We start from the raw sequence: 13,410 nt of genomic DNA, 5'->3' as shown, positions 1-13,410 counted from the left end.
ATAACCTCGAAATTAAAATATTTTGAAATTTAAAAACTAATTTAGAAGGTGGGTTATAGTTTGTTGCAATTAACTCTTTAAATAATAATATATTAAATATATAATTTTATCATTTAATTTAAATTCGGATTAAGCCCAACCAGTTCTAATCCCATCCCAACCCAGATCAGGCTGGGTTGATGGCGCCTGACAGGCAGGTGGTCTAGACCCACTCCATGCACAGGACTTACAGATCAATGCTGAAGTAGTGTGAAACATTTATGCTTTTTCGTCACGAGAAGAGAAGTTTCCTCCCATTGAAATAAAATCCAAAACAGTTCAATTTACTTCTCGATGATTAATGATACCCTCTAAATAAAAAAGACCTCAGATAGAATACGGAAGTATGTGCTGAATATACAAAAGAACCAGAGCATGGCAAAATCTGGGTTTTACACCCTCACTTGAATCTGGAAAACAAGGGTATTGGAGTGGAAAGTCCTAAGCTTTATCAGCTTCATTCTTCAGCGCTCGACTGATGATCAGCTAATTCAGACAAATGACTTTTTGATTCCCGTCATCGGAGGGCATTAATAAAGGCCATCAATGAATCTACATCTCTCTTCTCCGATGCATACTTTATCGGCTTAGACGAGTGTTTGGGGAAGAAAAGTATGGTTGGGAAGCTTCCCAACTGCAACTCTGTTTTTGCATACTCCTTTTGTTCACCATCAGCTCTGAATTTAGCTACCTTCACCCCGGAGCCTGCCAGCTTCTCCGCCAGTTCAACATAAGATTCTTCCATTGCCTGTTCAAAATTCATACATTAATCCATCAGATTAAAGCCGAACAACCAACATTTTTTTCAATTAAAATTCTGCATAGTTTGAAACAGGATTTACCTGGCAAAAACGGCACCATGGGGCATAGAGCACAACAAGCCACGGCTCTTTTCGGTTCTCCAATCTCGCCAAATTCTCAATTCCAGTCCTGCTCAATGTGACCAAGCTCTGGCTATTGAAAATGTCACTTTGAGTGGCAGTACCATTGGCATGGGAAGCCCCATTTCCGCTGCCATTAAGTTGGGCTGCACTGTCTTGTTTCAAATTTCCTTTATGTAAACCACACTCCTTGGCCTTAGCATCCTCCCACCACCACCTTCCTTCCCTCTCATGTTGTCCCGGTAGAACCGGCCTAGTGCACGGCTCGCAGCCAATAGACACATATCCTTGGGAATGCAAAGTATTGACAGGCACATTCATCGCCCGAAGGAAATTCCAAATGTCCTTACCATCAACATTGGCGACTGGGTTCCACTTCACCGAGCTACCAATCCCACCATCCAATCCTTCAAAAACAGGATCCACTTGAACAACAGGAACCTCCGATCTAGTCCCTGGAGACTGATCTTTCCTCTGACCGGTAATCCAAGCACGTAACCCTTTGAGTGCTCTCCTCAAAGGCCTCACTTTCCTGACCCGGCAACACTCTTGGTGCCCATCCTCGTAAAATGAAAATAACCCTTTGCTCCTCACCAATGCCTGAACTTCAACAGCATCTGGAAACATGTATTCCATACGGATTCCATAATGTTTCTCAACCTCATTAAAGAATCGATAAGTTTCTGGGTTCAGTCTTCCAGTATCAAGGCTGAACACTCTAAATGGTCTACCAGTCAATTTCGCATACTCAATCAAAGCAACATCCTCCGCTCCACTGCACAAATTCAAAACATAACGAAAATTCCCATTTTCAATTAACACTCAAATTTTCCATTAAAAGAAATGATCTCGTAAATCTTAAAGTGACAGTTGGACTAACACATTCACCATTTTATTTAAGATCTTGCAGACAAGGAGAATATTCCATGAGATGCTTTGGCATACAAATTATTAACTTCTATTACTAATAGTACTAAACGCGAAGCATTTTTGAGCCAAGGGTTACCTGAAAGCGATGGCAATGTCGTTTCCGAATTTCTCTAAAGCCTTATCCATAATTTCAAGTGGAGAAGCGTTGTCGAGTTCTTTAGCCAATTGCTCGAAATCCTCCACCTCTACTTTTTCCGATATTTCTGTTGAATCAACCAAATAATTAAGCCCGATTAAACCCTTTTCAAACCATCAAATTTAAAAAAATTAGTTCTTTTTTGAAGATTTACTTGGAGCAGCGATGGTTGCTGCTAAAGGAACGATGGAATCATTACGCTTTGGCTCCGCATTTACGGGCTTCACTGCGCAACGTCTTCGAGACAGACTCACCGTTGCATGACGATCTGCTAACCGGACTGCACCAATTTGTGGAACTGCATACAGCAAATTAAAAAAAAATCAATAAACTTAATTAACCCCAAAAAAAAAACGAAATTTTCAGAGGAAAAAAAAAAGAAAAATACAATTACCTTTGAGATCAGGGGAGGCACTTGAACGAGGAAAGCTAGAACCAGAAATCGCAGTTGAAGAAGACGATGAAGTAACAGCAAACGCCATTCTCAAACCCAAAAAAAAAAAATGTAATCTTTGTTTTCTCAAAAAATAAAGAATCCGTCTTTGTCTTTGATGTGTTTAGCGAAAGGCTTAAATAATAGCTTGATAAACTGGTTCATTGAACCTGGACGTAATTTCGAATATCATCGTTTGCTTACGTGGCTGATTTTGATTGGATGGAGGTTAACGTATTCCCTCATTGTTTCCATCATCACACAATAGAGAACTTCTAACTTTCTTAGATTATTTATTCTTTTTTCTGGTCCTTCTTTAAGGTCTAATTTATAAAAGGTCCTATATTATGCCTTTTTGGCATATTTAGTCCTTCTATCATAATTTGATATTTTCAGTTCCGCTACTTTAGAAATGTGTATTTTCAGTCTTGAGATCAATTTTTTATTAATTCCATCAAATAAGTTCACATGGCTTATTTTTTAAAAACATTATTTAAATTAGCATTTTTATACCATTGGACAAATATTATATATTTTTCTACTTTTTTCTTTTTCTTTTTTAAGGGGAAAGGGGAGGGGTGTTTAGGGATTTAACCCAAAACTTCATTTTAACAAAATTCCTTTGACATTACACCACAGAGTTTGTTGACTTCTTTTGTTCTATTTTTTTCAACGTGCAAGGATTTGTCAAACCGTACAAAAAGTTGCCATTATATGTTTAATAAAAATAAGTTATGTTAAAATATTTGAAGGAATTAATGGAAAATAAAGTTAAAATTAGGATAAAAATGCACATTTCTAAAAGTAAAAGGACTATAAATGATTAGTTTATAGTGGAGGGACTAAGTCTATCAAAAATACATTGTACAGGGACCTTCTATAGCATTTAACCTTCTTTAAATAATTTTTTAGCTTACATAAAAATAATTATTATTTTGAGAGATTAAGGAGTGGTTTAAATTATGCAAATTTTGCTGACCTCATATCAAGGTGGTCCAACGCTATAAATAAATGGTCCTGCTTTGTTTTTTCCCCCAATTAATAATAACCTTTTTCGTTTTCTATAAATAAATTGTTCAATTTAAGTGAGAGTACATAAAGTTGTTTTTTAATGGTGTTATTCTAAATTTAGTCCCTAGTATTGATCTCTTTTATCACTTTGACCTTGATTCATTTTCTGGATTATTTTAGCCCTAAACCTTGAAAAAGTAGTCGAATTGTTTTTTAATTGAAAGTTGACTAAATTTTTAAAATTTTAATAGAATTAATATGATTGACCGGTGACAGTTCACAATTACTTCATTGCTAACATGCATAAATTTGTATGAACTTTTTAAATACTTTTACGTATTCTTTTGAGCTTTTATGAAATGCGTGTGGATTGTTACTCAAATTATTATGTCGATTTCATTAAAATTTTATCAGTTAAGTTAACTTTTCCATAAAAAAAAGTAATTTGACCATTTTTTAAAGTTAGGATCAAAATGATTAAAAAATAGTGTTAAAATAACAAAATTAATAAATATTAGGGACTAAATTTATTATTATACCTCTTTTAATAAAATAAGAGGCTTTGAAAGTAACCCGTGAAAAGCTCATATATGATCAAATTAGTATCAATAAATAAATAAATATTGAAATTTCAATTACGTTAAAATACTATATGGTTGTGTGGTGGTCCATTTAATAGAAACAAATAATTTTTCTATATATAATTAAATAATTTATCATACATTTATGTTTATAGAATTTTATTTCGAAGTACATTCAAGGTAATATAATAAGATTTAATTTATCATGTTATTATATAAAATAACAATTGTCGAAACCATTTTTTGAAAACAAAAATTTAGTTGTCAACTTTAAAAACAAAAAATTGGAGTCGTCACCGATCCTTGATTGAGGTGTGATCGGCTCACCTTAAAACGATTTTGGTCTGTGAAATTTGAGAAAATAGGTTCGAGAGTCAGTTAAGCACGAGGAAGGGTTAGCACCCTCGTAATGCCCAAAATCGGTACCGAATTGATTGTTCAATGTCTTGGTGTCGAAGAATTTGAAAAAAAAATTTAAAAGAAAACTTTTTTACTTGTGAATGAATTAAAATAACAAAACATTCTTATTCCAAAGAAATAAAACATCACACCCAGTGAGTTAGGGTACAATATTTTTAAATCTTCAAAATCAAGTTTGTCTTGTGATTTTTAAAACTCATGCATTTAAATTTTAAGAGGATATTCGATTGCTTGAGTTAAAGGAGAAAAATCGAAACCCAGTAAGTTAGGGCACGATCACTCGAATTTCCCAAATACGGAATATTGCCTTTTGTTTTAGAAATTCTTATTTCGAGATGACAAAATGTCATGACCAGTAAGTTAGGACCCGACATTTTTGGATTCCCGAGAATAAACTTTTATTTGAAAATTGTGTGAATTTATTGCAAAATAAATACTTGGCTTTCTAAATTCATCGAAAAATAATCGCAATCCAGTAAGTTAGGACACGATCTTTCTCGAGAATCATGAATGCCAAATATCTTGAAAATTTATAAAATATGATGATTTTGATACTTTGACGAAACCAAGATATTTTCTTAAAAAATGTTAATGCATAACATGAAACCATTACTTTAATTTAAATTATATATGTATATGTATTTACAAAATAAAATATGATATATAAGTAGATTTTAAAAATATGTATATGCATATATTAAAACATGTATATAAAAGTTATGAATATAAAATATAAAATATGTATAGGTATCAAAAAATAAATAAAAAAATATAAGTAAAAATATATTAATAAATTATGAAAATATGTATATATATGTATATATAAGAAAAATGCGGAAAATATATTTATAATAATTGTGAATAGTGTATGTATATATATGTATAAAAATAAATGTATATATATGGATTATAAAATATGAAAAACTATATAAATATTATAAAATATAAATATATGTACGTATACATATATATATATAAAACTATGAAAATAAAGTATATATAAAATATGTATATATTTAAAAACATTTAAAAAACATATATATATATATATTAACATACCTATGCAATATAGATATAATAATAATAATATACAATATAATAAAATTAATAATATAAAAAAATTAAAACAACAGATTAATGATTAAATTGAAAACAAAGGAAATTTTAAAGCCAAATTCAAAAATAGAAAACACAAAAAGGGACCAAATTAAAATGCGCACAACAGGAGGAGGATCAAAAGGGTAATTTATCCAAATCGCCCAAGCGCCGCGTAGCAACATGGATTGAATTAAAACAGTATTAAAATATGTGGCCGAATTTTTAAAAAATAAAAAAACTGATTTAAACACCCCCAAAATAGAGGACCAAATACGCAAATGACCTATTTTGAAAAAATGCGCGGATCCTGGGACCGGGTCGGGTTGGCGCGCGGATCCTCCTCACCGAACGGCGCCATTTTGCTTCCATTATAAAAACATAAATTTTCTTTTTCCCTTAAAAAAATTTCATTTTTCTGTTTTAAACAAAAGAAAAGGAAACAATGGGAGGTGCTCTGTTAGGGTTTCTTTAACCCAAACCCTCCCCCAAGCCGCCGCAATCACCACAACGGATCTAAGGCCTCCCTCCAACTCCGATTCGGGCAGCAAACAAGACTTTTTTTCTCGTATGTAAGTATACTATTTCTCTTTTCTTCGTTTAAGAAAATGTAACGAACATATAAACAGTAATGAGAAAAACGAAGAAAGGAAAAAAGCACAATAACCTTTTAAAACCTATTCGATTCTCTGCTTTTGTATTCTCAATGATCCCTTTTTTGATACAAATTTCGTAACCCCTTTTACAAATCTCTATTTGGCTTTATATAGCCTAAAAATAATGGACAAAACCTCCTCTTTTACATTTTTGTATTATTGCTATTCGTGGTTTGCAAGTGGATTCGACGTTATACGGAGCTGCTGATCGTGGGTGAAGCGACGTGGGTGATGAGTGGAATGCTGAACGTGGGGCAGTTACTGCGACGTGCATGGGGTGCGGCTGCTGATTTTGCTGCTAGCTGCTAGGGTTTGCTGTTCTTTGAAAAATTTTGGGCTGTACAGGGTTATTGGTTTGGGCCTTATTAGGCCTCGTTTTTAGTTTATTTGGGCTGTATACATGGTTATTTTAACCAGGCCAAAATTGGTCTATTACAACTGCCCCTCTTTGCTCGTTATCATGTAATGGGAACGAAGCAAAGACTTTTAGAAATGACCAATTTTCCCTGGTCATGCCGGACCTCAAGGCTCTTTTCTCCTAGTAGCTTCATTCCATCCTACTGCATTTTCAGTATATGAATTAATGCTTTGATCTACTCCACTGCAACGTCAGGGAGATAGGATTTGTACCTTTAACTTGTTCTGCTACAACTTTAAAGATAAGTCTGATACAATCTGCTCTACTGCAACCGCAGAGAGATGAGATCTATCATCTTGATCTGCTCCACTGCAACTTCAGGGAGATAAAACTGGATGCGATCTGCTCTTCTGTAACTTCAAAGAGATAAGATCTGATTTTAATCCGCTCCACTGCAACTTTAAAGAGATAGGATTATTTTCTTCAATCTGCTCCACTGCAACTTCAGAGAGATAAGACTGGATGCGATCTGCTCTTCTACAACTTCAGAAAGATAAGATCTGATTTTAATCCGCTCCACTGCAACTTCAGGGAGATAGGATTATTTTCTTCAATCTGTTCCACTGCAACTTCAGGGAGATAAGACTGAAGTTTCACCGGTTTGTTCTCTGGAGAACATAACCTGTATAATTCAATTTATGAACCTAATTATACCTAGTGATTAGGATGTCATGATCAAAATGAACCAAATGCTCCTAACTAGACGTGTATGAATGACATTTGAATGAATGCAGAATGTCATTTTTACGAGAATGACGCCGCCTAGGTTATCATTACTCAAAGTTTATTAAGGCTTTATCACCGGCAAGCTACAACGCCTTCTTGATCAGCTGGCATTTCTGAATAAACACTTAATCAAACTGCCCCCACTATGAACTTTAAAGTTCAATCCATTGGGACGCAAAATTTGTACCATCTTTCTCCCGCTGTGACCCAAGGGTAGAAAAATATGACTTTTTCTCAATCATCTCCTATTATATTTCAAGAATATAGAATGTGAAGCTCTTTGATCCTTCACCATTTACAGGGTGTCATACCAAATGCCTATGCACAAATGAAGGACTTCCTTCTTCAATAAAACTTCTTCTTATCACAAAGTAATCAAGCTTTGTCGTCATCACTACATTTCGCCATTTTTCAGTCAGACAAAAATCAAAAGGATAATCTTACTTTCAGAGTTTTCCTTTTAGACATTTCAACCTTTGAACTTGGTGTATTCTAAACAATGACCCTGTTTTAGGTCCCTATATTATTTAGAAATTTCCAGAGTAATATGCAAAATTTCCTTCGTAAAAGTATTATTAGCCCATTAATCATTGCTGCAATGAAAAATTCTTCAACAAGACTTATCGAAATGGATAAGATGAAATTTATTGAGAATAAAATACAAAATAAAGAATAATAAGAATAAAAGAGAAAATGGATTGGAAACACGAATCTTGAAAAAGAATAATGTATTCCAATATATAATTACTGAGAAGACTAGGTGGCCCAAATATCACAGTTTGAACTTCTCTGTGCAGACTTTTCGAAGACCACTCTGAGTTCGACATGTCCTTAGAAGATCCACAGTACTCTGTCGATGGCCCAAGATATTGCGTCCCCCTTTCTGAATCAATCATTGCAAGATCACCGGATGCCCCACCTGATCAACATTTGAGCCGCCCTTTTTCGGGTTTTCAACTCAAATCCCCATTGGTCTCAAGGCGCCCTTTGCGGATATTCACCTTGGCCTCTCCTTTTTTCTTTCTCCCTTTTTTTTAAGCAAAGTATTTCTTAACTGAATCTGAGTTTACAGGGTTTGGCAAGTCTTTGCCATCAATCTCACTCAAGATCAAAGCTCCTCCTGAAAAGACTTTCCTTACAACATATGGACCTTCCCAATTTGGCATCCATTTTCCTCTAAAATCTTTTTGTATAGGAATGATCTTTTTCAACACTAGCTCCCCCTCATGAAATTCTCTGGGACAAACTTTTTTGTTGTAGGCTCGCATCATTCGCCTTTGATACATCTGACCGTGCTGAATAGCCTTTAGCCTTTTCCCTTCTATTAAGTTCAACTGATCGTAACAAGATTGAACCCATTCTGCCTCATCCAATTTCAACTCAGCCAATACCCAGAGAGAAGGAATTTCCACCTCAATAGGTAAAACTGCTTCCATCCCATAAACCAAAGAGAAGGGTGTTGCCCCGGTCGAAGTTCTGACAGACGTTCTATAAGCAAAGAGGGCGAATGGTAATTTCTCATGCCAGTCCTTGTAAGTCTCAGTCATCTTACCCACAATTCTCTTGATATTCTTATTGGTTGTCTTTACTGCACCATTCATCTTTGGGCGATATGGCAACGAGTTATGATGTCTGATCTTGAGTTGACTGCAAACCTCCGCTATCACACTATTGTTCAAATTCAGCGCATTATCGGATATGATTCTCTCAGGAATTCCATATCGGCATATAATTTCCTTTTTCAAGAATCCACTAACTGCTGACTTCGTGACATTTACATATGAAGTAGCTTCCACCCATTTGGTAAAGTAGTCAATAACTACAAAGATGAAGCGATGGCCATTAGAAGCCTCTGGCAATATTGGCCCAATGACGTCCATACCCCACATAGAGAAAGGCCATGGAGAAGTCATAACATGAAGAGGTGAAGGAGGTGCATGCATTTTGTCACCATAAATTTGACATTTATGGCACTTCTTAGCATGTTGATGCAATCTCTTTCCACAGTAGACCAATAATACCCAAATCTCATGATCTGCCTGGCCATTGTGAAACCATTTGCATGCGTTTCACAGATACCCTCATGGACCTCCTCTAGAATTTTTCTAGCTTCTACTGCGTCCACACATCTTAGTAGTTCCTGATCCTTCCTTTTTTTGTACAAGATCTCTCCATCTAGAACATAGTCAATAGCTATTCTTCTCAGCACTTTCTTATCATTCTCCGTTGCCGGATCTGGATATTCATGATTTTTCACATATCGCAATATATTCAAATACCAGGGATGGTCATATTTTTCCTCTTCCTCAACATTATAACAATGAGCCGGGGTTTCAGAAATACTCATCTGAATAGGCTTCATATCCTCAAACCTATTCACTTGGATCATAGAGGCTAGGGCAGCCAATGCATCAGTCATCTGATTCTCATCTCGTGAAAGATAACAAAAAGTGATGTCATCAAACTTGTCCATCAAATCAAGAACCATCTTTCGATAACTGATCAGCTTAGGGTATTTTGTCTCTCATTTTCCCTTGAATTGGTATATCACCAATGCGGAATCCCCATACACTTTCAACACTTTGATCTTATGTTCTATGGCCGCACGAATGCCCATAATGCATGCTTCATATTCTGCCATATGTTCGTACAATCAACATCTAGTTTGCTAGCAATAGGATAGTGATCTCTGCTTGGAGATACCAGGATTTCCCCAATTCTGTTACCCATAGCATTTGAGGCTCCATCAAAATTTAGCTTCCACACATGATTCATTTGGGAATTTTCTTCGGTGACTGCCACATACATCAAATCTTCATTTGGAAAATCAAAGTTCAAAAGCTCATAATCCTCCAAGGCTCTGCTAGCTAATAAGTCAGCTATTGCGCTCCCTCTCACGGAATTCTAACTTACATACGCTATGTCAAATTCAGAAAGCAAGATCTCCCATCTAGCCATCCTCCCATTCAAAGCAGACGACTCCATCATATACTTTAAGGGGTCTAATTTTGAAATCAGCCACGTCGTATGATACAACATATATTGTCGTAATCTCCGAGTTGTCCAAACCAGGACACAACATAACTTCTCGATAGCCGAATACCTCGACTCACCATAAGTGAATTTCTTGTTGAGATAATATATTGCCCTTTCTTTCCTTCCTGTCTCATCATGTTGGCCTAACACGCACCCCATAGAATTGTCAAATACTGCTAAATACATTATTAATGGCCTATCTGGGCTAGGTGGTGATAGCACTGGAGTATTGGACAAGTGTTGCTTTATTTTGTCAAAAGTCTTCTGACATTCTTCATCCCATACACCCGGATTATGCTTCTTTAGAAGACGGAATATAGGGTCACATTTCTCAGTTAGTTGTGAAATAAACCGAGCAATGTAATTCAATCTTCCCAAAAAACCTCGTACTTCTTTCTAAATGTATGGTGGAGGCAAATCTCGTATTGCCTGACTTTGTCTGGGTCCACCTCAATTCTCTTTCCACTGACTATAAAGCATAGCAACTTCCCTGATCTAGCTCCAAATGTGCACTTTGTTGGATTAACCTTGAGCTGGAAATTTCTTAGTCTAAAAAATAATTTCCGCAGAACTTGAACATGCTCTTCTTCTGTTCTGGACTTTGCAATCATATCGTCAACATAAACCTCAATCTCCTTGTGCATCATGTCATAAAACAAAGTTACCATGACTCTTTGATAAGTTGCAACCGCATTCTTTAATCCAAAGGGCATCACTTTATAATAGAACGTTCCCCACAAAGTGATAAATGTGGTCTTTCTCATATCTTCTGGATGCATCTTTATTTGATTGTATCCAGAAAAACCATCCATGAATGAAAACAATGAATAACCTGCTGTATTATCCACCAGAGTATCAATGTGAGGTAACGGAAAATTATCCTTCGGACTGCCCAATTCAAATCCCTGTAATCCACACACATTCGCACTTTTCCATCTTTTTTAGGGACAGGGACAACGTTGGCTACCCATTCTGAATACTTGACTTCTTGCAAGAACCCAGTATCAAACTGCTTTTTGACCTCTTCTTTTATTTTTAACACAATGTCAGGCCTTATTCTCCTAAGCTTCTGCTAAATTGGCTTGCAATCTTCTCTTATAGGAAGACGGTGTACCACAATATCAATGCTTAACCCAAGCATATCCTGATATGACCATGCAAAGACATCTTTGAATTCACGAAGTAGTTCGATGAGGTCTTGCCTTGTCCTGGCGGTAATGTCGGTTCCGATCTTTACCTCTTTGCCCTCCTCTAGGCTCACAATCTCCAATGATTCTTTATGAGGTAGAATTTGCTTATCCTCATGTTATACCATTCTCAATAAGTTCGGAGATACATCACAGTCTACGTCATCTTCAAAATCATGTGATCCCTCTAAACACATGTCTTACTCAAAAAGAGATTCTGAGTCTGAAGCAACGTCATTCATATCATTGATATCCAGGGACCTATGGTAGGCGCTAAAGAATACACAAAGAATGAATTTATGAACAAATATGATTATGAATGAATGAATAAATGATGTGGAAAAAGAATAAAAGAATAACTACTCAAAAAAAGAATAAAAAAGACTACTGGCTCTAATACGAAAAGTGTATTTATTAGAATCATAACGTTTCACATGTGTATATTAAGAAATTCCTAATTTAAGTCAAAAACAACAAAGATGTTCTAAACATTTACTCTGAAAAAGCTCTAAAAACTACAGGAATCTCTTCTGTAGTCCAATTGTTTAGCTCACTTTCAGGTTCATAAGGGCAAATCTCCAGCAAGGTCTCTCTTTCAACTGTGTCTATGGCATTGATGTGGACATCTCCCAACATTTCTTTAACACTTTTCACTTTAAGCATTCTTCGCTCAGGATGAATGAATCCCCTGATACAAAGGTCTTGGATATGTGAGGAAAAGCCATAGGCTCCCACTTAACTTCATTTCCACTCAGGCGTGCTCTTCTTCTCTCCTACCTTCTCTCCATTTCCTTTCTCCTTTGTTTTACATCTGGTCTATAGCCTAAACCAAAACGATCATACTTTTCTTTCATCACTGGTGCCTCAACTCCTCCTTGCAAATATCTTCCCAATCCTTTCCCCGGTACAGCTCCTTTTTCCATTATTAATTGAAGACCCATTCTTGTAGTCCTGGATATCTTCGACACTGGAATTCTATTCCCCTTAGTAATAAATGTTGCATTCACGAACTCTAAGGTTCGAAAAGAACATTCCACCACCTCCTCATCCGTCTCCACGTACAGTGTATTACTGGTTATTGACGCAATAATACCCTCCTTAGCATTTATGGTCACTAACCGTCCCTCTGACACTAACTTCAATTTCTGATGCAGCGATGAAGGAACAGCCCCTGCCGAGTGTATATAAGGTCTTCCCAAAAAATAATTATAAGAAGGCTTTATATCTATTACAATGAAATCCACTTCATAAGTATTTGGGTCAATCTGCAACGGTATCTTAATCCTCTCCAAAACCTTCATTTCTGTTCCATCGAACGCCCTTACCACATTTTGACACGTTTTCATATGTGAGCTATCTACAGGTAGTCTATTCAGAGTAGATAAGGGCAGTACATTTAATGCGGATCCATTATCAATCAAAACTCCTAGCAGCATATATCCTTTACACCGAGTAGTAATGTGTAGAGCTTTAGTGGACCCCATACCTTCAGATGGTATATCGTCATCATTGAAAAAGATAAAATTGTTGGCGCTTATATTGTTGATCAATCGATCCAATTGGTTGACAGAAATATCACTTGCCACATATGTTTCGTTCAACACCTTCATCAACGCATTTCGATGCACCTTTGAACCCCATGAGCAAGGCCAACACAGATATATGAGCTGGTTGCTTATGCAGCTGCTCTACCATGCTATACTCACTGTGCTTCAAAAATTTCAAGAACTTAGTGGCTTCTTCCTCCTTTATTGGCTCATTAATCAATGGCCTCTCTTCTTTTTGCTCTGCCGCCAGAACTTTTCCCTCCGCCGATTCTGCTTGGGCATTTATCCAACTGCAGTACTTCTCAGTATTCGTA

General features: G+C 36.0%; 2 protein-coding genes across 3 annotated transcripts; both read right to left on the bottom strand.

Moving 5' to 3' along the window:
- Positions 1-351: 351 nt before the first annotated feature.
- On the bottom strand, positions 352-2,685 carry LOC107900590 (5'-adenylylsulfate reductase 3, chloroplastic). 2 transcript variants are annotated; one of them, XM_016826246.2, is made up of 5 exons: positions 2,381-2,685; positions 2,141-2,284; positions 1,927-2,053; positions 882-1,695; positions 352-787 (listed from the first exon to the last, which is right to left on the bottom strand). In XM_016826246.2, the coding sequence occupies exons 1-5, from the start codon at positions 2,466-2,468 to the stop codon at positions 557-559; spliced, it is 1,404 nt and encodes a 467-aa protein (XP_016681735.1). In that variant the 5' UTR covers positions 2,469-2,685; the 3' UTR covers positions 352-556. The 2 variants fall into 2 exon arrangements, with proteins under 2 accessions (XP_016681735.1, XP_016681736.1); XM_016826247.2 differs by having other exon boundaries at positions 2,186-2,284; positions 2,381-2,542.
- A 5,413-nt stretch (positions 2,686-8,098) lies between these two features.
- On the bottom strand, positions 8,099-9,814 carry LOC121218423 (uncharacterized protein K02A2.6-like). The gene is made up of 3 exons (XM_041095606.1): positions 9,301-9,814; positions 8,574-9,145; positions 8,099-8,209 (listed from the first exon to the last, which is right to left on the bottom strand). Exons 1-3 carry the CDS (start codon positions 9,812-9,814, stop codon positions 8,099-8,101), a joined length of 1,197 nt encoding a protein of 398 aa, XP_040951540.1.
- Positions 9,815-13,410: the final 3,596 nt, after the last annotated feature.

The sequence above is a fragment of the Gossypium hirsutum genome, chromosome D06 (assembly GCF_007990345.1).
Source record: "Gossypium hirsutum isolate 1008001.06 chromosome D06, Gossypium_hirsutum_v2.1, whole genome shotgun sequence".
In the NCBI taxonomy this organism is placed as follows: Eukaryota; Viridiplantae; Streptophyta; class Magnoliopsida; order Malvales; family Malvaceae; genus Gossypium; species Gossypium hirsutum.
Note: the sequence above shows the minus strand (reverse complement) of the source record. Positions and strands in the feature narration are given on the sequence as shown.